We start from the raw sequence: 27,712 nt of genomic DNA, 5'->3' as shown, positions 1-27,712 counted from the left end.
TCTTTGGACCGGGGGAGGAAACCGGAGTACCCGGAGGAGACCCCCGAGGCGCGGGGAGAACATGCAAACTCCACACACACAAGGTGGAGGCGGGAATCAAACCCCGACCCTGGAGGTGTGAGGCGAACGTGCTAACCACTAAGCCACTTTGCCTGCCTAGTTTTTTATAAAAAGCACAAAATGACTCACATTACTATTTTGAAAATAGGACTGAAACCAGGCATTTTGTAGACCTCAACAATCGGGAAAGGAACAAATGGGAATGGTCAGTAAGAAAATCTAGGGTGACCTGGGACCAGGGACGTTCAGGAGTGGGCAATGGAACTAGGTTGGCAGCTGAGAGTGTGTGGGGAACCTTGGTGATGATGCAGGTGGTGCATGATGGATGTCTTTAAGCATGTGGGGACACCAGTACCTGGGGTTCAGCAACTGGTATGTTTTCTCAGGTGACCATTTGCAACAGATGTGTGTGTCCATGTTATGAGTTGTGTATGGAGTGAGGGGGGAAGAAAGGAACGTTCAGGAGGACAGGCCTGATTGATCTGCCAGTGGATGGTGCCTATAATGCATACAAGGGTCAAGATGGATTGTATGGTTTGGTCTTGTGTGTCAGGAAAGTGCAGGTGAGACAGGGCATCAGCTTTTCTGTCCTCTGTTTTTTTGTTCAGAGGTTAAGGAACTTGACCCCTTGACTGGGGTTAAGGCATTTGGTGATACTCAGGTACTCTAGCTTCTTGTGGTCTGTAAACCTCACAAATGGTTGTTCAGCTCTCTCTAAGCCAATGCCTCCACTCTTTGGTCAAGACTTGACAAGATTAACCAAAATTGAGCCGATGGGACTGCCACCTTCCTTTCTCTGCTTCATTGAATTGAGCACATCCCAAATATATTTGAGCCATGTCAATCACAGAATCCAACACTTTTAACCCAGACTGTGTTGGCCCATCCCCTCAAAGCTGGTAAAGCAGAGGGAGCATTGACGCATGAAACATTAACATTGGAAAGCATCACCAGTCACAAAAACAACCATATGCAAAAATATATACAGACACAGACACAGTGGGGAATCTGAATCGCCAGGTAAAGGTACAACAGGGAAAATATCAGAACGAATCATGATCACAAACAAAATAACAAGCCAAAAAAAAATAAAAAATCCACAGCAAATAACAAATGGCTTAGTAATGTTACGGGTATACAGAACTGAGCACATACACCAAAACGAACACTGAAACCAAGGGTCTTAAAATTGATGCGAAATAAACATTGATAATGAGAAAGTAGTGAACATAATTAAAACTCTGGTTTTAAAACACGAGAACGTGGGAGTCCGGGGTGGCCATGTTTGTCGGCCACAGTGAAACTCATTCTAATTCATTTACAATTAAAATTCAGATTTTAATAAAATCACCGAGAACACAAACAAATCTACAATATTGATTTAATTAAATTAATCGAAAAGCTCTTGCATTATTATAATACAATATGCTTATTTATGAAACATTGAAAATATCAGCATTTTCTATTTTTGAATTTTTTATTTTCTGTTTTTCTTTTCCCCCTAGAAATATTATAACTACATTCGATATGGGACTGACACGCAGCACGTTCCGCCTTTGGAAGATTCCTGGATGGAGAGTATTTTGAGTCGGGTGCCGAGTCACCAGAAGACATTAACAAGATCCGTTGAATTTCTGTCCGATGAAATAAGAGAGGATTACCTACTGAGTGCCAAGAAAGCTATAGGTATACTACTGTACTGTATAGACTTTTATTGGTCTGTGAAGGAGACGGCGTTTCACCCACACAACACATAACATCAGCTACTAGACTAACTAGACAACTAGACTTTCTCATGCGATTTATATAGCGGTAATGAGAGAAACTTACCATGTCAAATGAACATCACGAATATTGCTCTTAGTTATGAACACACTATTTATATGCTACTATTCTGAAACATTACTCTGAGACTCACATTTAAACAAACCGCATTTAGTTCATTAGTCATTGAAGAGTGTGCATGACATTTAAGTGGGCTTTTTATTCCATTATCTTAAGAAGCTGCACTGCAAATAAATTTCTCCATCTATTTAGCTCTGCCAGTTCCTCAGCAATATCCAGTGGCTCGAAGTAAATTTCGAGAAAACAAGCCAAAGAAGATTACCAAAAAATATATTATTACTCATACATGATCTATTAAAGTTGATTGAAAGCGGATCTTTTACTGATGATCTGGAGTCTCTGGAGTTTATCCGTAGCTAAATTCTTGGTTTCTTTTACCTTCCTTATTTCCAGATCCAAGCGTTCCTTAACCAAATAATGTTCTTTTTTTCTCTTAAACTAAAACTACTTTAATGATGCCGTTTGGAAATCTTGACCGGAGTGACTAGAGTTAATTAGAAAATAATTTGCCTGAATTGTCCAAACATGTATAGTTTACAGTAACATGTAACACTAACAGTGTCGCTCACATCGCTCACATGTCCTTGCCTGTTTTTGCAGTGGATTTTGCGCTGCAAGACCCGGGAGAGATCAAAGAACCGAAAGTGAAAAGACTTCCGCCTCATAGAGAAGAGTGAGTCTAAGTGAAATCTAATATTAAGAATTATTTTAACATGCTAGAGCACATTAGGAGCAAAAGAAAACAATGAGGTTAACGTGAACATTTTATGCTAAGTGGACCATGAATTCTGTTATCAGAAAATAAACCATAACAGAGTGATGTATTTCAGCCTGATATATATAGATAAAGTCGATTATAAGTCTTTTTATTCCTCTTATACCACAAAAAGTGCCAACGCGTACTATTTTGTAAACCTCTACCACCGCGTTCATCTGAGCTCCTTGTAACGCAATATCTCAAGCACAACTCTGTGAATGTTTGTATGATTCAAATGTGATTATCACTGTTATCACCAGCAGATAAAGTGATTCGATTCTGGATCGGATCCAAATAGCGTGACGGTCACAGCGTGTTCTGAAGTAGTTCTTCTTCAATAGCTTTCTATTTCAGCCACGTGGATGACGGAGGTGTTCATGTTAGCTCCGTCATCATACTTGGTTTCAAAATGATTTGTCTTTGTTTACATCTTTCAGGTTGGCAGTGGTACCAAAGCCATGGACTTCATCCTTCCATCAAGCACAGAAAAGAATGAGCCAGGATCTCCATATTATCAACCCCACCATGCTGTCTGTGCTGAATCTGTGGCAAGCATCCTTCAAGTGAGCTGAACAGTGTTCCATCTATTCAAATATGTTTTCTTTATTTGTTTTAAGTTCAGCAGTAGAACAAGACAGAGTTGTTCAGAAGTGTATTTCAGAATACAGTTGTTTAAAGGCTGAGGACTCCTACAAAAGAAATGAATGCCAAGGGCTTGTATGGCTCGTTAGTTGTTTTTAGTTTTATAGTACTATTATTAAAACAGTGTGAGATTTAACTGAGATGAAAAACTTATTCTGAATTAAACACCGTGTTCAGTGTTAATTCTTTCTTTCCACTCTTTCTTCATATTCATCAATGAACGATGATCTTCTTGTACAGGAGTTTACGCTTTGTCAACGTGACAGAGTTCCACACCAGAGACCAGGCTATGGAACTCTCCGCCTTTCAGCACGTCGTCAACCGACACATCGAAAGCGCAGAAGACGTCCTGCTGAATAAGTGAATAATTCGGCTATTAGTTCACGTTTACATCCCAGGTTTTACTTAAATGTAAACAGAAAAAAACGCAAAAAATATATATTTTGCATTATATAGGTGGTTTCCTGAGGTGCATCATATCTACCACCAGGGAAGCAAGCGCAAACTGTTGCCCAGTAACGCCAATCCATCTCAGCTGCAATCTTTCTTTAACTGCGTAGCTGCCATAATGTCCTCTCAGCTCCAGAGTCTGGTCCTGGAATCTATTCACGAGTACACACGCCTGATAGCTAAGGACCCGGTAAGACAACATGATATTCGGTTCTTACTCTTAAAGCACGTTATCCAGACAGTGTTACTTACAGAAAAGGTGAAAGTAAACTAATAGGAAAAAGTGTGAGGACGATTTTGAGGTTAATTTCATATTGTGACATCACATTCAATATTTGCATGTCTTGTTTTTTTTTTTTTTTTTTTTTAAGTATTTTAGTTTCAAAATCTAAATGTTTACAGCTTAGCAGGCAGTGAGAATAACCTGAAGTGTCGGGTTTTGTGATATTTTGATTCACACCTTGTCGGCACCTGCTAAATGCAAATCGGTTTAGCCACAAGGTCAATAGGTCGCCTTTTTACAGTGAGCAACATCACTGTTCCTACACCAAGGGACAATTGTTAATCATTGCTGTTTTATTTTTCATTTCTAAAATAACAGATTTACTAATGTATGCTTTATTATAGCACCATGCTCTGTAATAGCATTTAAATGACAAAGCATTCTGGCTCCTATTCGGCTCACTTGGCCTAAAATGTTGCTCTTACTGAAAGCGCCAACAAATAATTCACATGCTCTTCTTCTTGAAGCTTTCAGTAAGAGCTTATGAGCACCCGGGCTTCGTTCTGCGGCTGATCCTGAAGCAGAACGAGATCGTATTCGAGCCGGATTTCAACGACTTCCAGAATGTTTTGCTAAACGTCTTTGACGCAATGTGGAAATGCATCATCTTCTTGCCTCGAGTCGAGACAAAGCTGTACTCAGAATGGGTAAGAGTCTGTGGATGTTTTTTCTCTTCTTCATTCCTATATATATATATATATAAATATTTTAATGAGTGTTTTTCAAACATATGGTATGATGAGCATATTTTGTACTGGAGGCACAATGTCATGATTGGATATGAATGGCATATCAATTCCTTTATTCAGTCTTTTATTCTAACTTTCTAATTGTAGCCATGCCCCGAGAATGCCAGAACCCTTAAACCCATCATTCTTCCTGAGATCCTGGAGGCATATAAGGATGAAATCCGGCGAGTAATACGTGAAGAGAGCAGTGGGCCAACCGATCACGTACGCATCTACGACAAATTTGCGTCTTTGGTATCGCAACAGGCCGAGCAGGACATGGATCACTTCCTGGTGGAGCAGCACTCCTTTCAGGAGATGATGATGGAGGTGACACGTTACCAGCAGCTGACTGATGAGATTCAGTATGACAACTGCAAGGTAAGTTTAAACATAACGGTCAGGATCTTAAAGAGCTAATGAGCTAATAATTTTATCTAATAACGGAGTACTACTGTACGTTTGTGTTACTTGTGTTACGGGCATTTTATTCAAATTCTTTATGCATTTTAATCACTGTTTATCATAGGGATATTAATTAGTCATCATATTTACATTTTTTATATTAGTTTGGTAAATACGATACAGTACAGAAGGGATATTTATATCTGTGACTGAAGGGCCACCCCACTCCAAGCTTCTTTGTAGGCTAAGATTGAATTTACTGATTGCTTCTTTCTCTTATATGAAAAGGTTTAATATCGTTTAAAGGCTCACTACCATTACATAATGGCTCTTTTCAGACTGCTCTTAACCCCGGGTTATCGTCATTCTAAACCCTGCCTTTAACTAAAGGAACGTTTCACACGTGCAATTTAGAAGTGGGGTTAACACGGCTTTTAGCAGCGGTTTTAAAACTCTGTTCTGAAGCATTTACAGTGCTGACTCCACATTACGGAGCCGAACGTGTACAGTGTGAAACGATGTGGTGTTAGAACCTTACAGCTAGTTGCTTAGCAACAGAAACCCAATCAAAAACCGAACAATGTGTGCCTCATTTCACATGAAAACCAGAACGTAGCAACACACATCATGTCTGAATCCAACAAAGAGGACAGGGTTTCATTTTCATATTATCTTTTTAAAATTTAGTTTAGATAAGTTAAGATAAAACACTAATAACAGTAATGCACACACCACACTTGACCTGTTGGGAGTTAATTAGAATAGAATGATATTTTGAGTTGTTGATCTGTAATGGTTATGGTTTAGAAAAAAAAAATGAACCTATAACGCTAAATAAAATGAGAGAGAGATATCAGGTTTAAAAGTAATAATTTTGCAATATGGTTAGAGATTCATTCACTGCTGTTAAATGGGACAGGTCGTACGGCTCGGTATGTTCGAAGTGCACTGCCATGAGCTTATCCAAGCACTAGTGAAGCGTGCAGAGGGACTCAAGGAGAAACTGATCACCCAGATGCTGAAGTACCACCAGAATTGCAATAGAAAGTGAGTAACATTTATCTTTATCTATTGGAAACCTACACACGATTCAAATTCAAAGAAATGCACAATATTCTTGGAGTTAAGGACTGTTTATTATCACACAAGCCAGAGATCTAAAGTAAACCTTGCCTTGATCGACTTCAGATCATATAATGTGCACAGAATACTGCACTTTTATATCTGGAATATACTGTTGAGGGTAAACTGCTTACTTTTATTACGTTTACAGGGATTTTTAAAATAAATCCTTATTCAGAGAGGCTTATAAAGAGCTCTGAAGTCTTTATCAAAAACATGCTAATTTCTCATGCTAGTTCACTAGGACAGTGATTTTGAGCAAGAGCATTTCATGAAAACTAGTCATTTTATTTTACTGGAATACATGAAAGAGTATAAAATATGAGCCAACAAATATCCATAAACTACACGTATAAAGAGAAGGCGAGTCGGTCTTCCTGCACAGAGCCGTTAGCTGTAAACAACTGATGGAGGATTTTGGTTCAGTTATTAATATTTTGAATATTATTAAAGATGTTCATTGGTGTAGATATGAGTCATAATAATTTCACTTTCACCCTTGAACTTCACTACATACAAATGAGCACAAACATGCTTGTAGCATCGCAACATGTCCACAACATTAGGATATCACACAGTCAAAAGGCTTTTCAGTTCATTCTTATCTCCTGTACTGGGAAACAGAGGATGTCTGTGATTCAAAGAGAGGGAGTTACACCATACATTAAAAAAAATTTAAGAGCATGGAACGCACAGAATTGAAAATTAATCTTTATTCTGTAGCCCTCACTGGTGAATTAATGAAACCTTAACCACCCATATGGACAAATGATTTCTCAATACAAGCTTGTTATGAAGCTCAAAACAACTTCTACATTTGTGTGTGTGTGTGTGTGTGTGTGTGTGTGTGTGTGTGTGTGTGTGTGTGTGTGTGTGTGTGTGTGTGTGTGTGTGTGTGTGCCCAATACCTACAGATTATGCGATGAATTTGAGAAGATTGCAAACAAAGCCCAAAGCACTCCAGCAAACACGAAAGAGCTCATGGTGCTTAAGGTGATACAGTAAACCCAGATACGTTAACTCTCAGCTCAATTTTCAGCTAAATAACCCAGTTCTGATTTCCTATTCGACCTATTTTTTTTCCACAGGCCTACATTAAGAAAGCTGAAGCTGAAGAGATGCCCAAACTGGAGCATCAGCTCATCGAATCCTTGGATCGTCTTTGCTTCTTGGCTTCTTATAAGTTTTCTGCAGTAGACTTAAACCTTAACAAGAAGACCTTCCAGTGGTACATGCGCATGCCTCACATCTTTGACAAGCACAGAGAGATTGCTATGGAGAAGACTGTACAATTCCAGGAGTTCCTTAAGGTAAAAAAGAAAGACACAACACCATGAGAACATCATGTTTACGCCATAGAATACAAAGAGACAGCTAAAGTAAAACCTACAATTACATCTTACATTAGCAAATCAAACTAATTAAATTTCCTCGTACTGTAAGCTAATAACAATCTGTAATGAGGCACAAAACAACAAGGAGACGTCTTCCCGCTGACAAGCTAGGCTCCATTAGCATTCATGATCTGTAAGATAATAATGACTTCGTTTATTGCTCGCAGTTGCGGTGCGAGAGGTTCCTGGAAGATCTGGAAGTCTATGCAAAGCAGGCAGAGGAGTGTGCCTGTTTCGGGGAGCTGTCTGAACTCAGCAAGTATCTGAAAAAGGCACAGACACTTAACTCCAACCTGGAGACTGCCTTGGAGAAAGTAAGTCTGTACAAATCGAAAAATAGTTCAAATAAAGTCTTGTCCATAAACTCTAACCATTTTAATGGCACTCAGTTTCTAGTTCTTCCTTTTTTCATCACTTATGTTCTTTAAAAAAATAGAAATCTAAAAAAAAACAGGTCACCTCATGTTTAATTTTACTATTCTTCTCCCCAAGATCGAGGGCTTCAACATGGAGGAAGAAGAGTTTGGGTGGCCCGTCTCCCAGTACCCATTACGCAAGAAAGTCCAAGACCAGCTGCTCCCGTACCTTCGCCTGTACCAGACAGCTACCGAGTTTCGAGCTGATCACCAGCGGTGGCTTAACGGCCCTCTGACATCCATCAATCCTGACAAGGTGGAGGGTGACGTCAGCAACTACTACCGCTCATTCTATAAACTGGAAAAAGGATTTCAGGACTCGCCCATGGCCCTTAACATCGCCACCCAAGTGAAAGCGGAGGTGGAGGCTTTCAAGCAGCACATCCCCTTGGTGCAGGTACTGAACACAGATGAATATTAGGGTCTTTATGGTTCTACACTACTGTATCTCGTACATGCATGGCTTTGATGTGCTTCTTCCTTCAGCATGATGTAAAGTAATGACACTTCATATAAAAACGTTCTCATTTCCCAGAATCGATGCAGGCTTATCCTAAACCTTGTGTCCTAGTCTAATCATTACAATGATTTTTTACAAATCATTACAAATAAATTTACCTTTGATTTGTTGTTCTTTAGAAACCTGATAAAAACTACTAAAGGGTTTATTTTGAATGAGTTTCCACATGTTGTACTTGGATTAATGGTTCTAGTTTTACTTGGATTAATGGTTCTAGTCATATCAGCTCTCTGTGATTAACGTTTTGTTAACTGACATTTAATTTGGTCGGTTTTGCATTCTTCTCATGCTCACTCTTTGTACAATAAAATCCTGTAGGTGCTGTGCAATCCAGGCTTGCGGGACCGTCACTGGGACGCCATGTCAGCCGTGGTAGGTTTCAGCCTGAAGCCTTCGGAAGAGGAGGCCAACGTTTCCCACTTCATTCCTATGCAACTAGAAGAACATTTGCCCAACTTTGAGGGCATCAACGAGGCAGCCAGCAAAGAGTACTCACTGGAGAAGGCCATGGAGCGCATGGAGGGTGAATGGGCAGGCATAAAGTTCAATCTGCTGCCTTACCGCGAGACCGGCACATCCATTCTGTCATCGGTGGACGAGATCCAGATGCTGCTGGACGATCATATAGTCAAGACTCAGACGATGCGTGGCTCGGCCTTCATAAAACCATTCGAGGTTGAGATACGGTACGCATTTGAGGGATTTTAAGAATATTTACGCCCAAGTTTAGATAGAAAATCTCTAATGATTTTGGCTAACATGACTAGCATGTACAGCAAGGTTCTGGATTTGAATGTTGTACAGGTGTAAAGCCTGAAGCAATAATGGATTGAAGACCTCAAAAGCCAATATCATAATAGCCATGCTCATTCAATGTCTGTCAGAATCATTCGAGTACGAATTTCAAAAATATTGACACTACGATCAATCACAATTTCATATTCCTTGTTAGAAATGCACAATGCAAAATAAAGCACTGGCTGGCTAAATCTGTGGTTTTGTGTTCTAGAGATTGGGAGGGCAAGCTGCTGCTGTTGCAGGAGATTTTAGACGAATGGCTGAAGATGCAGTCCACATGGCTCTACCTGGAGCCCATTTTCAGTTCTCCAGACATCATGGCTCAGATGCCAGAAGAGGGACGTCTCTTTACTATTGTGGACAAAACCTGGAGGGACATAATTAAACAAGTCAACCTGGTAGGTCAAAAGATGTCAAATGCTCCTTAAGTTGTGTCTAACTGAAAGTGGGGAGTTTGGAAATTAATAAGAAATGGTCACAAATAAAAAAGAATGTTACACTTCTACTTATATCAATATATAGAAGTGTAAAATTAGTTCTGCAGTATCCAAACCATGACTTCATTTGTTATATGTGACTTATTTTTTTATTTTTTATTTTGTATGATTGCATGGTCTCTCCAAAAATGACTTTTTTTTTTTATCAAAAATGATATTTTACTGGACATTATATTCTGTCTGTGTAGAAATAAATGACACGTCATAACAAATGAGAACATACAGTACTTGGACTATCGATAGGGGTTGCGGGCTCTAATCAGTCTTGCTTTACTGTCTATCTCACACGAACACACACACCACTACTCATTTTAAGACTCTGAAAGGTGCAATTGCCATTCTCAGCTGCTGTGAATCGAGACACGTCAATAGCCTGTTGTCGCGAGACAGAAAAGGAGAAAAAAAACGCCACAAGACAGCACCATCAAATAGAAATTATAGATTTTGTCTGGAGGCCTCAACCCTAGCATGTCGTCATGAAAATGCGAAGTGAGGATGGGGTTTTAATTCTTTAAATACCACCTGATTTCAGTCTATTCTTTTTGCTAAACTCTACAAGGTAGTTCCTGCCAGTGATGAACAAACGGAGAGGAGAAATCAATAAAACGGCTGAGCGCAGATATACATATTGTACAGGAGAAGCCGGATCATTTCATTTTATCGAATCAACAACGCAGCGCTACGCTTTTCCAAGCTTTAGAGTCAATATCATGACCTGCAACCTAGAAATTTCCACATGGTGTCTCTCTTTTTCCACCTTTATTCCAGTGGCTCACTCCATCAGACATATGACCAGACAAAACACAGCAAATGTGTTTAAATACACAAGGCTCTTTTGAACGCATCCTGTTAATTAAGTCTTGTGGCTTGCCGCAATGTGTTCACCCTCTGGAGCTAAAAATGGTGGCCAAATTTATTTATTTATTTATTTATTTATTTATTTATTTATTTATTTATTCATTCATTCATTCAACCATGCCATCCACCTTTCTTACGAGGAAGACAAATGAATGAGAAGACACACAATAGGAATTAAAAAAACAGTCAACTTTTCAGGTTTCTTCACCCAACCTAAGTATTGTAACAGTTACACAAGCCTAAATAGAAAGCTGAATATTCTTGTTCAGATTCAAGGTCTACAATGCAATCGGTTCATTTAAGAGGGACGTTAATGCCTTTTTTTTTTGTATAAGCAGCTGCTCTCCTACGATTCACCTCGACTCCAGCGTAATAAAACAAGTCTTCTATCTTTTCTCTCTGCACTCTCTTTCATTAGAGTCACCTTTATTATTCAAAAAAAAGGTGATTTGGAAGAGGCTTTATGTTATTACCATCCCTTCATTACACCTTCAAAAGAATTCCCTTTTCAGAAATCATGATTCATCCCAAAGTGATGATTAAAACTTCAAAATCTCTCACGAAGACTTCAGCTCAAAACCAGCCAGACGTGCTTAATAGAAAATCAATAGCAATCAGAATCTGAAGGTTCTGGGGCCAATTATTAGTTTCTCCCAAACTTCAATGGACAGAACAAGAGTGAGAGAGAGAGGAGAGAGAAGAGAGAAAGGGGGCAGATGAGCAGGAAGTGCTTCTAATTGTTTGCTTTGTCTCAGATGAAGGACAGACCTTTAATTCAACCTTTTGCACAGAGGCTGGATTGAATTAGTTACCTTTGTTGTGCTGTACAACCTTTTTGACTTAAAAGCAGCGAATGTGAGACAGCTGCACGCTGAAATCATCGCGTACGCCCGTGTCGCTCGACTAGCATATGCTTTTCCATCCCTTTTTATGCTGTTTAAACTGATAGTTAAGAGAGTTGTGGCTAAAAATATAATACAGGCTTTTTTTGGAGTGAACAATAATGAAAAAAGTATACATATATGTATATTGATTATATTGCTGAATTCTGTGATCGCAAACAAAATCTTAAAAATACATTCAAAAAGGTTTGGACTTCATTATTATGGTACAAAACGGTACTGTCCTCTAATTTAATCATTAATTACCATAATAATTTTGCATAGATATCTGCTGCACTGCACACTTCACGCTTTTTGTTGTTTCTACAATTTTAATAGCATTATTATCTGTTTTAATATCCGTTATATTTGAAATATTAACAGTTAGCCTCTATGTAAGAAAAAGGTTCATTTTTTAACATTTTTGTTAGCACGTGTCTTCATGATAAGTGGAGATGTTTGACAACCTCATCTCTGTGTATTAACAAAGAATAATTTTAACAAATAATATTCACATACCTCTGATTCTGAAGCCTGTTGCGTTTCTTGATTTAGGACAAGCGCGTCCTGTCTGTGGTGGTCATCGATAAGATGTTGGAGAAGCTTCTGAAGAGCAACGAGTACCTGGAGCTCATCTTGAAGGGCCTGAACAAATACCTGGAAAAGAAGAGACTCTTCTTTCCTCGCTTCTTCTTTCTGTCTAACGACGAGCTACTGGAGATTCTGTCCGAGACAAAAGACCCAACCAGGTACAGGGTCACATCAATTTGGTCTGCCACAGATTTCCTTTTTCTTTCTTTCTTTCTTTTGATTTCTCTTTCTTTCTCTCTTCCTTCCTTTCTTTCTTTCTTTCTTTCTTTCTTTCTAAAAAGGGGAAAGGGAAAAATATCTGTTTTTGTAGGTTAATTTGAAGCCATGTGTTGAATTGTATCCAGTATAACTGAGGGCTTCCCATTAAAGGGCTGATAAAAAAAGAGAAAGAAGAGAAAGAAAAAAAATCTTTTTTTTTTTTTAATTCAGCTTGGGAGTAAAATCATTGCAAAGTTACAAATTAAAATCTGGCAGAGAAATCAACTCATTTTGAATTAATTTAGAGATCAGTGCAGATCAGATTTTCCTGGCAGACTTTAAATTGAGTTTGAAGCTTCAGTTTATTTATTTATTTATTTATTTATTACAAGATGGAAGATAATTGCGTGAAGGGAGAAAAAAAGCTGTAATGACTGACTGTAATATTACTGCTGTATTACCGATCATTTTAACCACTTTTTTATACCTAGGTGAAAGGTATTTTTTTTTTGTCCACGCATAAAAATATGATCTATGTTCTCAGAACTCATGAGTAGATCCTAATAGAGGAGACTTGATTTCCGTAACAGCTTGAAGCTCAACTGCTGGACCATGAACCAAGCTGCTAAAGCCAAATAGCCTAGTGGATAGGTATTATGTAAGGAGCTTTCATGCTTATGAAGGCAGTTAATTTGTGTTTTGCCTGCAGTCTAGTTGGCAGTTTTATGGCAATATAGTTTTAGAATAACAATATAAATATAAACCAAACTGTAAGTAATGTAACGATTGAGAACAATTCCATTGGTGATCATGCAAATGGAAGAGACATTAAAATGGAAATTCATGGTAGAATATGTAGCCTTGAGTGCTATTTCAATTCTAATTTACAGTATTGAGACCTACCCAAGTAGAATTATGATTGGTCACTTCCAGCAAAATTGCCTATCGATTTAATTTACATTCATAGCATTTAGCAGGTGTCCTTAGCAAGAGTGACTAGTAACTAGGAATATCCTGACGCAAAGCCATGTTAGTACCAAGCATCGGGCTGTGTGGACTTACATAAGGTCTGGTCCTTAATATAAAATTTGACTATTTGTGTTTAAGAATTGGAAAATAGTCTTGTAGCTAGCTTTGAGTAAATATAACCCACTGGGTATTATTGTATGTAAACTCAGCTAGTTTGAAGGAACCTAATCTCAATGCTAGTTTTGAGAGTATGTAAGTTTATAGCTATCATATACTAGGTATATGTATATACTGGTTCCCCACTAGTATTTAAGTAACATGAGCTTATAGCTAGTTTCGAGATAATGTAAATGCATAGATAGTTTTTTTTAAAAAAAAAAAGTAAGCTCATATCTAGTTTTGAAGGAAACTAATCACACTGCTAGTTTTGAGGGAACGAAAGCTTATAGCTAATTTTAAAAGATTGTAAGTGCAATGCTAGTTTTTAAACTCATGGCTATCAAACTCATTGCAATTTTTTAGCGGATTGAAACCGACAGTCTTTTTTGAGACAATATCAGTAGTAGTCGGTGATAGGAATTGGACAGCTTTTATCAAACCATATGAAATCTGTATTTCTCTTCTGAATCCCATTTTCCATACCATACCGTAGCATACCATTTTGTCATGCTTGTTACTAAATACTCTCTCATCAATTAAATAAAGTTTCAAATTGGCAAATTATCAAGTAATAGAGGAAAATGAACAGACTAATTTTAAAACAATGTGATATTAACGTTATGCAGTCTGTTCTTCTAACACCATCACTACGTTAATCAAAATTCATTTATTCACAGCCCGTATTGAATCCACTGTAGGACCAGAGGAGCAAGGACACATGAAAAGCAATTTAGCTGTGCTTGGCCCTGGAAAAAAAAAACTCATCTTGAGCCTCTGAAAATCCTGTACTTACTGTGGGAATTTAATTATAGAATCTCTTTCCGTATGACATTCTGGCCTACTTCCTATGGCGCGGCTCTCTTGAGCATAGCCTCGGCTGATAAGCAATCCTTGTCTTATTTCACCCAAGGTATTTGTTTAATAATGAATGTCTGCGCTGACACAGAGACTTTTACTTCCACAAATCTCGTAATCACGGACTCTCTTTCCCTCCCTTTTCTTCCTAGTGCTCTTGTTCGATTGTGCTCTTTTCCTTAGGCTCGTCCGTCACTCGTTCTCCCTCACACACATGCACATTATCCCTTTGTTCCCTGCTCTGTCATTTGTTCTGAGAATTTTACTGAACCTAGCGCTTTATAGAAAGCCGAATTTTGAAAAGTGCTCATGTGGGTTGGAACCCATCAGAGGAATACTGTGAAAGCTGGGCTAAGTGGGAGACCGAATCGGGTCTCCTCAGATTTCATGTTGTAGCGTCTTCTCAGCATGCTCAAAAGTTTGTGCACCCCCAACCATCACATTCATATGTGTTTGTTGAACATCTCATTCTAGATTGATTTCACCTTCACTGTTAGAATAAGCTCCACTTTTCTGGGAAGGATTTCCACTAGATGATGGAATGTGGGTGTGGGGATTTCGTTCATTCTGTGTACAAATGATACACTGATGATGCAGTCTGTGTTCCAGTTCATACCAAAGGTGTACAGTGAGATTGAGTCAGAGTCAGGGCTTCCCCTATATACTTAACACACCATGTCTTCATGTTCTTCGAGCTCAGTGTGTATAAGGCCTTGGAGTACAGCAAAATATTCATTATAGCATGGCTAACATTGTTGTTCAAGCTAGGAAATGAGCTAACTAGCATATTGCTAAGAACAAATCACAGTGAGTTTGTTTTGAAAACAAGCAGGCTGAGTAGTATTGCAATTTTTTTATTTTATTTTACTTGGATAAGTGCTCATATACCCAAATAAAAAAAACAGCATTTTGATTAGCTATGCACGCTCATGCCTTTTAGTTCTATTCTATTACTTCTATATAATCAGTGTGCAGTTCTGTATTTGTTGAATTGTATTATATTGTAAGTTTGTTCAATGCGCTTTTTTCCAGTACTGTTTGTACATCTCTAAGTACTAGAGAAGAATGAGAAAAATCTGTGTTCCATTTTGCTTTTTATGAAAATATTCTTTCGACTCCCACCAGAGTACAACCACATTTGAAGAAGTGTTTCGAGGGCATCGCCAGCGTGGTGTTCACTGAAAATCTGGACATCACACACATGAAAAGCAGCGAGGGCGAGGTGGTAGAGCTGCTGGACATCATATCCACTTCTAAAGCCCGTGGCCAGGTCGAGAAATGGCTCCTCCAGCTGGAGAGTGGCATGCTCAAGTCCCTACACAAGGTACAAGGTTTCACTTGGGATTGATTCCTAAACCCTTCATGTCAACTAAAACAGGGCATGAAATACAATACAATACAATTTAAAACATCCATGCTTTAAATTGCATTGTATATCATGCCCTGTTTTAGTCACTGTATAATGCATTATATCAGTTACACTTCTTAGTCTCTGGATACTGCATTTTGTTGTATTTAGACGTTAAACCCTTGTTACCACTGTGCTTTATAGAAAGTCGTTATATCCAAGTAAACTTGTTTCCTCTCGTGATTTGCAGGTGATAGCCGAGGCACTCGAAGCGTACCCTAAACAGGATAGGAACGACTGGGTGCGAGCCTGGCCGGGTCAGACAGTGCTGTGTGTGTCTCAGGTGTACTGGACCAAACACATCCATGAAGCCATTGCAGAAGGACCACACGTCTGTAACACACACACACACACACACACACACACACACACACACACACACACACACACACACAAATACACACACTTTTCTTACTTACGACCTTATGTATAAAACTATAAATAGTTAGTCTAACTAGCTAGTACAATTAAATACTAGTGTTAGTATTTACTTTTATTTTCCCCTTATTTTTTCTGTTTCCTTACTTACTAGAGACTTTTATAAAAGGGAATGATAAAGTAAATAATAGCTTTTAAAAATTGGTGTTGAAATAAAAGTATTGTGCCTTTAATATCAGTTTCAACTTCTGGTCTGAAATTTCTTCTCCTTCCTTTCTTAGGCTCTGCAAGCTTATTTGGATCAAAACAACACCCAGATTGATGACATAGTGTCTCTGGTGCGTGGGAAACTGTCCAAACAGAACCGAGTGACTCTTGGAGCACTGGTGGTTTTGGACGTGCACGCTCGCGACGTCTTGGCCCAGCTTGTCCAGAAGGGCGTGAACGACGAGAACAACTTCGAATGGCTCAGCCAGCTTCGTTATTACTGGATTGTGAGTGTATCTAATCTAGCAGAATAACACTCATGATATGATTTAGGCCTATATCTTTCCCCATACCATGATACAAGTGCAGTGTACAGTATCTGTTGGTGTACAGTTCATATTTTTACAGCGTTTCTCTTTATCTTTGCAGGATAATCAGCTTCAGACCAAAATGATTAATGCAGGCCTTGAATATGGTTATGAGTACCTGGGGAACACGCCACGTCTGGTCATCACCCCTCTCACCGATCGCTGCTACAGGTCAGATGTTCAATGTTATGCTAAATTGTATGCCTTCTGTTTGTACTTTTGCAAAGACATTTTCTTTATAATCCTATTCATGCATTGCTTTTTTCTGTTAATCGTATAACGTGCAACCAATGAGATATGTCAAATACATGAGATTCATTTAGTTTGTATACAAATATATTATCTATGATAAAGCAAATGCTAATCTTTAAAATTTCTGCAATCACAAATATGCTAGTTACACTCTCGAAAAAGATCTAGTCTAGCAATAGTGTTTATTTTACTGTTTGGGGAAAAAAATATGGACAATACCTTCAAAAATTGTCTATTAGAGTTCGATTTGTAGACTAATGGACTGCTGCTTCAGTACAGTTTGCTTCTTTATAGCTCCAGATCTCATTTGTGACAACAACACTTCATTACCTTAGCAATAATATGTTTCTGTCTGGCTAAAGAGCCATTTTGGGATAAAGTACTTCTCCGACACATTAAAGGATCCTTTAAATGTACATTATGAACAACTCTGGGATATTTTGGGATACGCTGGGATTTTTGAACATTGGCCAAATACAGTGAAAATAAATAAAAGATCAATGTTTGGATTTATAATGTTCTGTAAATTAACGTAAATTAATATTGATGTTATAATATAATGTAAATAAAACATTCTTCTAAACGATGATTGGTTTACAGATAGAAATTTTTTAAACACAGTTTATCTGTGACTTGGATATCTGGGGATTTATATTTTGCAAAATCAAAAAAATAATGTGACGAAGGTTACTTAGTTACTTAGGTTTGTTCATTCATTTTCAATCGAATTGAAAGATCTCCATGAAACGTTCCACATCTTTTTCCATAGAACCCTTTTTGGAGCCCTGCGCTTGCATTTAGGAGGAGCTCCTGAAGGCCCAGCAGGTACTGGAAAGACCGAGACGACCAAAGACTTAGCCAAAGCTGTGGCTAAGCAGTGTGTCGTGTTCAACTGCTCCGACGGTCTTGATTACATCGCCTTGGGAAAGTTCTTTAAGGTCAGTGAATTTTCCTGCCATCTGAATTGTATTAGAAATTACATTCGCACAGAGTCCCCCCCCCCCCCCCGCACACACTTTCACTCAGAAAAACTAGTGTGAAATGAGTTTTATATTACATCTTATTATATATTATATTATATTATATTATATTATATTATATTATATTATATTATATTATATTTGATCAGCCGAAAAAACCTAAGTTTGCAAGGAAATGAAAAGGAGCATTAGTATGAAGATGCACTTTAGGTGAAGCTCAAGAGACGGCATGTGGTCAAAGGCTCGAAAAGAACATTGTCGGTCGTCATGGCAACAGAGACTTTTGCGAGCCTGTCTTGTTTGATGATGAATCTATAGATGGGAAAACTTCAGCAGGAGAAACAACCATCATGGTTCATAGGCAGGGTTTTATTCCCAGAGCGCTCGTAAGACTCGGGTGCTGACATGGAACCTTTATGCAGATTTGTGTGTGAGTCTTGTGAGTGAGTGTGTGTGCGTACAAATTAAAAGGTGCACACAGACATTCAATTACATAAACCTTATCTTGTGGCCATTTCTTGCTAGCGTGCAAAACTGTGCCTTTATCACCAAATATAAAGTGAATTAGTACATCCACTTAAAACCTAGGTGTTAAATGTAGCTGGCATCTTAACCCGACACGGATGCTTCTCGGGAGCACAACAAGCTGGTTGGGTTTTACTGCGCTGAAATGATTTAATCGGCAGTAACAAGCTTTTAATAAGAAACATAATCCAGGTGAACTGTGTATCAGCATGCAGAACTGCAGAGCAGTGCCAGGCCTCAGTGCCATTATGTGTGTTATTGATTATTCCCTACTCGTGATTTACCATTTAAATGAATTGTGATACATGATTTAATCATCCAGAACAATAAAAAAAAAAAAACAGGAAAATCAACAATTTCACCATTTCTGGTTTAATCAATTTGGGAAGCAGCAGAACAGAGGAAATGTCTGCGGTGTGAATATTGTTCTCTGTAAGGACTATCACAATTGTTTGGATGTTGATGTGTGTATTTTTTATTATAATTACATAATAATCTACAATCCAGCTAAGCTTTCATGATTAGTTTTCAGCCACTGTGCATCGCTGTACAGCCACTAATATATTAATACGAATCTAGCCGAAAGCGAACGCTAAGAAAGCAAATTTAATCACATGATTTTGGAAACTCATACCACCATACATATGATAAGACACTCAGTACTCACTGTATGAAGTGTAAACTTTGGCAGGGCTGGTATTAGATCATCATCAGAAAAAACGTCTTTGGTCGACAGGACCGGATGATATCCTGTAGAGACGATTAAACCGTTATATAACACAAGCTTTGCTGTAACTGTACAATAAGCATTATAATAAGCATAACGTCACTGTCGAGCGGAATCCTCGTATCTCCCAAACCATTATTTTTCAGGAAATTCAAAAAACGGCGTATTTTTTTTTAGTTATTAAACATTGTATCGTTAAAGTTGTTACTGTATTATACCTCATATTGCAATCATATACTCTTTTGTGTACCAACATTAACACAACATTTTCCCAAAGTCACGTTTTATAGGAGATACAAGCTTTATGACTTGGGAGCAAGGAGATACGAGATTATGCTGTCATTGATAAGAACGGTACGGACACAGACGTCGCTGCTGCCAGCAGTGTTCAATAAAGTCTGCGGTCACGTTGAGCCTTTTGACAAGAGACGAGGTTTCAATGTAGTTAAGAGATTTGCGCTCAAGCTATTTTCAAGACTTTAGATCGAAATGTGAAAAAATATGAAATTGACAAAATTTGGACATAGGAGGTTTCCGCCCGACAGCGACGATAACAATCCAGCTATTAAGGACATACTGTATAAAGATCTAAATGTTAATGCTTAATTCTAAACAGAAATATTGCCCCAGAAGGTTAAGATTCCTTTAATTTCCTGGTTTATTTATTTATTTATTTCCATTCTTAAGACGTAATTTTCTTGTTTGAGGAATATAACTTAATGTTTCCCAATAGAGAAAGAAAAATACTGAAATACAGTACATTTAAATAAAGAAGGATAGGTGAAGCATAGATACTCATACTTAAAATGTTCAGGATTTGCATTCCTTTATCCAGTATATACGGATGGTAATATGATTAACCCTTTCGATTTAGTCTGTTCTGAAGACTTCAAGGCTCCGCTTGTTAGACTAGAGAAGTCCAGAGGAGTAAAGCGATAAACACAGGAGATGTTAAGAGCCTGAGATTTTACAGATCAGAAAGTACAAGCATATTACTGTTTTTCTGATTGATAGCTCTTATCTGCTTGTTGTAGGGCTTGCTATCCTGCGGTGCGTGGGCCTGCTTTGACGAGTTCAACCGTATTGACCTGGAGGTGCTGTCTGTGGTGGCACAACAAATCTTCACCATTCAGAGAGGTGTGTGTGTGTTTGTGTGTGTGTGCATATGTGCTGGGGGGGTGTGTGTGTGTGTTTTTTTTTCATTATATATACGATCATACGTGCACAATTTGGATAGGATTAATAAACTCATCACCAATCTGTATACCAATTTCCAGAATTATATTTAAATCCTCATTCAGAAGATGTTAGACTTTTTTAGGGACAGTCTGGCACGCTTGTCTTGCCGATCTGAGCAACCAGTGGACGTTAAAAATAGACATAACTGAATAAAAGAGGTCATTAAGCCTTTCATTACATCACTCAGTGGCTCTCAAAGTCCTTCCTGCTATTAAAAAGTGATATTATAGATTAAATGAATGCTAATTTTGCCTAGAAAGAATGTCATGCTGATTATTCACTCTTGCATTAGTTCATGGTTAATTTAAGTCACTTAGCCCACATGTTACATTTGGGGTTCTGGTCAAGATGAAATGGTCATTAAATCGCCATAAGGATACCTTAATATCATGATATTCTGGAGGTTCAATTGAATTGTACAATACATTTCTTCTCTTGCCAGACACAAGAGTCAGGCATAATGGAAATAAGTTTTTTTTTTTTTTTAAAGATCTGACAATTAAACGGACAGTCGAAATAATACCAAGGCTGTATTTAGAAACAGATTATACTAATCATGCACTCATTCAAATCACTAATTTAGTCTCATTAGCATTCTGTCAGTTAAAGCTCTCCAGAAGTCATAAGAAATCTTTCTGTTGTCACGTAGGGATTGCGGATCATGCCGAGACGCTGCTGTTTGAGGGGACGGAGTTAAAGCTCGACCCGTCCTGTGCCGTCTTCATCACTATGAACCCAGGATACGCCGGTCGTTCCGAGCTGCCTGATAACCTGAAGGTACAGCATGTAAATCATGACACTGTGCTGGAAAAAAAAACCCATATGAGCCCATACACAAGACTGTCACATCTGTTAAGAACTAGTTTTAGAAATAAAACTCTTCACAGACCAGGACACATTTACATAAAGATTGTAAGAATGATCTCAATGATCTCAGGGAACTGCTAACGTAGCTTGAAAACTATGAATCTTATCTCAGAGCAACTCTGAACAAGGAAAATACTACAACAATTTTTATCTTAGAGAGGAGGCGGGGCTTAACCCGTCACTAAGTATGACGCATTCTTTTGAAGACTGTGATTGGTTGTCCAGTTAAAAAAAAAAAAAAAAGGAGCGCTTTTAAAATCTGGTCTGTTATAAACCTGTTGAGGTATTTGAGACTATATGGTGTAGGGATTACGTTGGTGATCGATCATATTAGAGATGTTCTAACATCTGTATGTTATAAATGTAATAAATGTAAATGTAAACATCTCTGACACAGAGCAGAAATGTCAGAGAGAAATGATATCATTTCTGACGCTATGGCATTTCGGCTCTGTGTCTGAGATGTTATCTCTAACATGATTGGTCACAAAATAATAATAATCCCTACAAGATCTAATCTGTATCATCTTATTAACTCACTATCATTATTAAATACTGTATACAACACATTTCTTCTCCCTCTTCACCTTTCGGCCATTTTCTCCTCTGCTAAAGAAACCCTTAATCATCTTAAAAGTCCTCTTCACTACTCCTAAGACAACTGAGAACAATTTTACAGGTTAAGATTCTTCGTAAATAACTTTACTAGGAACTTATCTTTAATTTTAATGGAAGACGCCAACATTTCTAAGTATTTTGTTACAATTACATCACTAGGAGAAACTAAGATTTCTCTTACACTAAGATTTCCATAAATACGGGCCCTGGATTTTAGATGAATTTGGAGCTCATGGACCTTGTGGTAATATCAGGGACGTCCACAGACATCCGCAAGGATGAGGACGCAACATGAGGCATGTCGCAAGCAGTTGGCACTCGCTCAATTAAATTTCCGGCCAGTCTTACAGAAGTAGCATGTGTTCTCAACTCAATTAAAATCTTACAGGATTAAAAAGGTTTAATATTTAAGCAGAATTTATAACCTTTCAAGCTTTAAAACAATTCTGTTTTTTGTTTTTAATACTGTTCAGCTTTAATGCATTCTCTTGGCACAAATAGGTGTACACTTGGTGTTTGGTACGAATGTTCCATTATATAAAAATAAACAAAATAAAGTTTTTAAGCGGAATAAACGGCAAATACAGATGACTGGGGATTATTAAAATTGTAAATATTGAAAACAAACAAAAAAGAGAACACACAAGATGAAGGTGAGGAGGCGGGGCTTCCAGACGGCGTCAGATAGAGCGTTCAAAATACTTTAACTAACTAATCATTAGCATTAAAAAGATTTGGAAAATGCAAAATATATACATGTAGCTCACTGAATACTAACTAGTCTAATGTCTAAAGTCAACATACATTGAGAGATTTTTTATGTTGGATTAATGAACTCTACATAAGGCGTGAAAAATAGGCGTGAAACTGGAAGGAACAGTTCAGGATAGGGAGCTCAAGAAAGCTGCACAAATCATTCCACCTTTCATACCTCTTTTTTTCATGTTTTTGAGAGATAACTCAAACCAGCATGATCTAGTATGTTCTATATTCCTTACACTAATAATTTTCATGAATACTGGAGCTGATTTGAAAATTTAAAAAAACCAGCAAAATGCATTATTTCATTATGTCACTTCATGGAAAAAACTATAGGAATTAGATTATTATATAAATATATTTAAATATTAGGATCCACTAAATATTGTAATGATATATGTAGTGCTTTTGCTTGATAGGAAAAATATAAGAGAAGACAAATTATGAAAGTATTATTATTATTGTTATTATTATTATTATTATTATTATTATTAATTTATCGTTGGAAGCATGTTTATCCATAATGCAGCTGTCTGTATGGACTTAAAGACAGTCAGTGTAAAGCTCTTGACACGTACGTCTCTCCGATGTTTGCCTAAGGCCCTGTTCCGCACCGTGGCCATGATGGTTCCTGACTACGCCCTGATCGCAGAGATCGTGCTCTACTCTTGCGGATTCGTAAGGGCTCGTCCTCTCTCGGTGAAGATCGTGGCCACGTATCGCCTGTGCTCCGAGCAGCTGTCCTCTCAGAGCCACTACGATTACGGCATGAGGGCCGTCAAATCCGTCCTCACTGCTGCTGGAAACTTAAAGGTACTGTAAAGTCTACTTGGTCAAACATTCAGGATGTTCAAAATATCATTTTCATTCCTTAGTAGAATTCCAAGTAATGTAATTTTCTACTATACTGTTTTTTAACACGCAAATTCTGGCTTCTGGATGCTCAGAACATCCACAAATACATACACTAGGTGGAAGTTTACACTTTTTTGAATGGAAAACAAATTTTATCTTTTTTATTTTAGTTTTTTTTTTTGGTTCTTGAGACTATTTTGAGACTAGAGTTATTTGAACAGAGCAACACAACCAGTTTGATGCAGAACTCGATGCAAATGAAGTTAATTATAGGTTCCTTAACATTTGGATCGATTCAAATACAACGATAATTGATTTTATAAAATTTTCTTCCAGTGAACTGGTGACATTTGCTTTGCATTATCTTCAGAGATTTACTAAGCTAAACATTAATCTAAAGAATTAAATTAGTAGTTTTTTTTTAATTAACCTGCACCTTACTTACTGACTTTTTTGGTGACAATCCTCCAAAGCTTCTTTCATATCCTATTCGCATTCCTTGTGCATTCATTTGCATTTCTATTTTTCCTTCCTCTTCTAGCTTCTCTTTGATGAATCACTATTTTGTGTGTGTGTGTGTGTGTGTGTGTGTGTGTGTGTGTGTGTGTGTGTGTGTGTGTGTGTGTGTTTGTGTTTGTGTTTATCTTTGCCAAGTGGTTTTGGGCTCCAGAAAGACATTACACACATGAAAACTTATTCTTATTGTCTTTCGGATGCTGTTAGCTCAGTTCCTCTTCCAGTCATCTTTTAATCTAACATTAGAGAGGCCCAAAGGAGCAAAGGGTTTATGCTTCAACTAAAATTCTCACTATCCTCCTATACGTTCTATCATTTTTTGTTCTCTTTCTGGCTTAAAACCAAAACGAAACAAAAGTGAAACAGCAAGAAGAAGAATCTTTAGCTTACGAGTCTCCATGGATGTGTAGAACAAGAAAGTGCCGCTCTAAACGTGTGTATCCTAAAAAAGACCCATGCCAGATGACTTTTTACCTTATTTTTCTTACGTGCTCAGTATTTATTTATTTATTTTTAAAAAGATAATCCTCATGTCACTATTATCGTGTCCCTTTTTTTTTTTTTTGTAAAGAAAGCACTCAAGCTGACAAAATGGAGTCCAGGATGATTTTAGAGCCTTAGGAAATGTTACTGACCTCCAAACCTTCCCTTTTCCCTCGACTATTTTTCCCATTTCAGCATGATATCTTTTTTTTACGCAGCTTTCTGAAAACGAATGCACTCCTGCCATTTCGATACCAATTTGTTTCCCACACCATCACACTCGGGACTGCACCCTTTTGTCCTGTTGCAGAATGACTCGCGGAGTGAAGATGTGTGCGCTTTTAGCCTCCTGGGTTCAACTTGTAAATGGCAGCGATTGTAAAGAATGAGCAAAAAAAAAAAAAAAAAAAAAAAAACGCCACACAACAGGAGTGTGTGAATGAGACTTTCCCCAAAAGATACCAAAGCCTTGTATGTGTGACGAGTCTTTCATTTCCAACGCTTTCCTTTTCTTTATTTATTTCTTTCTCTTGCACATCCTGAGCCTATGTTTTGAAATGTCACAGCTGAAGTTTCCAGAAGAGGACGAGGACATTCTTCTGCTGAGGTCCATCATCGATGTGAACCTTCCCAAATTTTTGGCCCACGATCTGCCACTGTTCGGGGTAATAAAGTGTATGGCTGTTTTAATAAAGTTTCAATAATGTGGTGTGCTGATGAAAATATTAAAATAAGATGCTTGATAGTTACTACTGATTTTCTGTTCATGTCTAGAATTCTTTAATTAATTTAATCTTTTTTTTTTTTTTTTTTGTTACTGGGCTAATTCCCTCTAGGGCATCACTTCAGATCTTTTCCCCGGAGTAACGCTTCCCAAACCAGACTATACTATCCTGCTGGAGGCCATTAAAGAGAACAGTAAGAAGATGAACCTGCAGGTGACTGATTTCTTTGCAGAGAAGATCCTGCAGATTTTCGAGATGATGATCGTGCGTCACGGCTTCATGATGGTAGGAGAGCCGTTCGGAGGGAAGACCGCCGCCTATCGAGTCCTCGCCGCTGCCTTGCACGATATCTGCGAGAAGGTAATCCAGGTCTCTTCTTCCCCAGATATTCAAGGTGACATTCTGTTCATTTCTAAGAAGTCTATGAGGAAACGGAGTTTAAAGTTGTTGAGTTATTTTTGTTAAAGCAAATTAACGTATGTTGTTCGGGTTACAATTTTAAACAGTGTTTGAGTTTTATTTTATGCAGTTCTTGCCCATTTCCTTAAATGGGTGCTAATAATTCCAGAGTTGACCAACACTCCACCAGCGGCACCGATTCTTACAATATTTACTAAAAGACAGTCAGTGGAAGGCAAAAATCTCCCATCGACTGTAGGTAGAAATGTGACCTAATCCTCAGTTGTATAACAGACGAGTGCCTGTATCACCATTTCTGATTTCTTTACCACATTGGATCATTGTCTGCACATCTGTCTAGTCATATCTTTCATTCCAAATAAACCACTGTGCCCAGAAAGAAAATCTGACACCAATAACGCCGTGACCTAATGAATAAGAAATGCTTGTTCAGACCTGCACATGCAAATATGGCTGAGATCAAATCTCAGATCATCTGCCATGTTTTTGAATTTGATCCCTCATTCAAACTGATCTTCCAAATAACTCTATTTCTCAACCAACCGTAGAAAACACACATCATCTCTCATCCTCTACCTGAAAAGGAATTTGGAGAATGGGCCAAAGCTGAACAAGCAGCATAACCCACATGTCAAGAGAGATAAAATGCAGATTTAGTACATGAATCTCAAAGCAGAGCTGCGCTCTTTATGTAGTCCCACTTTAAAGTCGAGGTCACGGCACTAAAACGGAGGAAGTGGTAAGAAATAAGAGCGTAAAAGATTTCAAAGGTGGACACGGCGGCTTCCATAACAACGGATTACGTCCTTCATGCTATCTTGATGATAGTTCACATAAAGAATGTCTGGAGAGCCTTTATTTCCACTTGACTTAAAAAGCATCCTGTATGTGCATTTTAAGTAATGGCTCTTTGCAGACTCAAATCAAATAAGGTCGATCTGTCACCGATCCAAAGTCTTAGTATAATAGTTTACTGGTCAAAAAGAAACCCCAGAAGACCAAAAATCTAATTTAGTTTGAGATTGTTCTTGTAAAGGAAGCCAAGAGGTAAGTCATGATCATCTGCATAAAAATATATACGGTTATTGATTTTATTAATGTACTGTAGGCTACTCGTCTAATCTACTTAGTCAGATGAAAGCAACACATGCCTTCGCATGGAGCCCGGTTCAACCACATGTACTGTACGATGTCTAAAAATGCATTTGTTGGTCAGGGAAAAAAAACAAAAACGATAGCGTAACCACTCATTGCAAAATGTCAGCCCACTAAATCTCATAAACCATTCAAATCTCTATGAATTTTTGTTTTCTGTTTCACCGACTTCCACTTTCCTAATTATAAAACTACTAGCAAACATACGTGACTCTTAAGACCTATAAAGGCACAGATGATATTATTAGATTTATTAACATGAATAAATAATGAATGAATGATCAGTAAACCTTAGCAAGTGGTTGAGTTCTAATCTTAGCGCTAACCATTTGTAGCGTAATTACCTGCTATTAGGTGCCAGTCGAAAATAAACACAATGTTTACAAAATATAATGAACAAAACTCAGTTTCCACTTCACATCAGTGCCAATAAAGCTGGCTTTCTTTTACACAATCGCACCGCCAAACAGAAGTGCATGCAAAGGTTTGAGGGGAAACTAGAGCAGGTGCACATCATTACCTAATTACAGACTCGCTCCATCTGAATCCATCGTGCAACAAAGCTGAAGTCGAGCTACTTCAATTTGTCATTTCATAGGGGGCCAAGCACCAAAGGTGTGCAGACAGATTCGGCAAAGTAATACTTTTTTTTTTTTTTTTTGCGGAACAACATTCGAGCCCTGTATGACAACCAATAGGATAAATTTGGACATACATTTTTTTACATTTATAACTCCTTAATACAATCTTGTAGAAAAATGATTTCCACTCATTTGTCCTTCTCAGGGTCAACCACATTATC

At 37.9% G+C, this 27,712-nt stretch overlaps 1 protein-coding gene and 1 long non-coding RNA gene across 3 annotated transcripts in view; one reads left to right on the top strand and one right to left on the bottom strand.

Annotated features, from left to right (window-relative positions):
- The window catches only part of dnah7 (dynein, axonemal, heavy chain 7), an 86,492-nt gene that overhangs the window by 11,328 nt on the left and 47,452 nt on the right, over positions 1-27,712 (top strand). For both annotated transcript variants that reach the window (XM_027152463.2, XM_027152462.2), the window contains exons 6-30: positions 1,566-1,746; positions 2,506-2,578; positions 3,100-3,225; positions 3,545-3,664; positions 3,761-3,944; positions 4,505-4,684; positions 4,874-5,146; positions 6,090-6,217; positions 7,207-7,285; positions 7,381-7,602; positions 7,854-8,000; positions 8,179-8,499; positions 8,941-9,308; positions 9,632-9,818; positions 12,212-12,405; positions 15,554-15,752; positions 16,027-16,167; positions 16,496-16,708; positions 16,851-16,960; positions 17,811-17,979; positions 20,308-20,410; positions 21,162-21,289; positions 23,357-23,569; positions 25,177-25,275; positions 25,447-25,695. In XM_027152463.2, coding sequence (XP_027008264.2) covers positions 1,566-1,746; positions 2,506-2,578; positions 3,100-3,225; positions 3,545-3,664; positions 3,761-3,944; positions 4,505-4,684; positions 4,874-5,146; positions 6,090-6,217; positions 7,207-7,285; positions 7,381-7,602; positions 7,854-8,000; positions 8,179-8,499; positions 8,941-9,308; positions 9,632-9,818; positions 12,212-12,405; positions 15,554-15,752; positions 16,027-16,167; positions 16,496-16,708; positions 16,851-16,960; positions 17,811-17,979; positions 20,308-20,410; positions 21,162-21,289; positions 23,357-23,569; positions 25,177-25,275; positions 25,447-25,695 — 4,407 coding nt within the window. The remainder of the gene's footprint in view (positions 1-1,565; positions 1,747-2,505; positions 2,579-3,099; positions 3,226-3,544; positions 3,665-3,760; positions 3,945-4,504; positions 4,685-4,873; positions 5,147-6,089; positions 6,218-7,206; positions 7,286-7,380; positions 7,603-7,853; positions 8,001-8,178; positions 8,500-8,940; positions 9,309-9,631; positions 9,819-12,211; positions 12,406-15,553; positions 15,753-16,026; positions 16,168-16,495; positions 16,709-16,850; positions 16,961-17,810; positions 17,980-20,307; positions 20,411-21,161; positions 21,290-23,356; positions 23,570-25,176; positions 25,276-25,446; positions 25,696-27,712) is intronic.
- Positions 16,035-27,472, bottom strand: LOC125141407. Its single transcript, XR_007140777.1, has 4 exons — positions 27,255-27,472; positions 25,543-25,756; positions 19,214-19,296; positions 16,035-16,169 (listed from the first exon to the last, which is right to left on the bottom strand). It is a non-coding gene; the product is annotated as an uncharacterized LOC125141407 (long non-coding RNA).

Source organism: Tachysurus fulvidraco, chromosome 6 (genome assembly GCF_022655615.1).
Source record: "Tachysurus fulvidraco isolate hzauxx_2018 chromosome 6, HZAU_PFXX_2.0, whole genome shotgun sequence".
Taxonomy (NCBI): Eukaryota; Metazoa; Chordata; class Actinopteri; order Siluriformes; family Bagridae; genus Tachysurus; species Tachysurus fulvidraco.
Note: the sequence above shows the minus strand (reverse complement) of the source record. Positions and strands in the feature narration are given on the sequence as shown.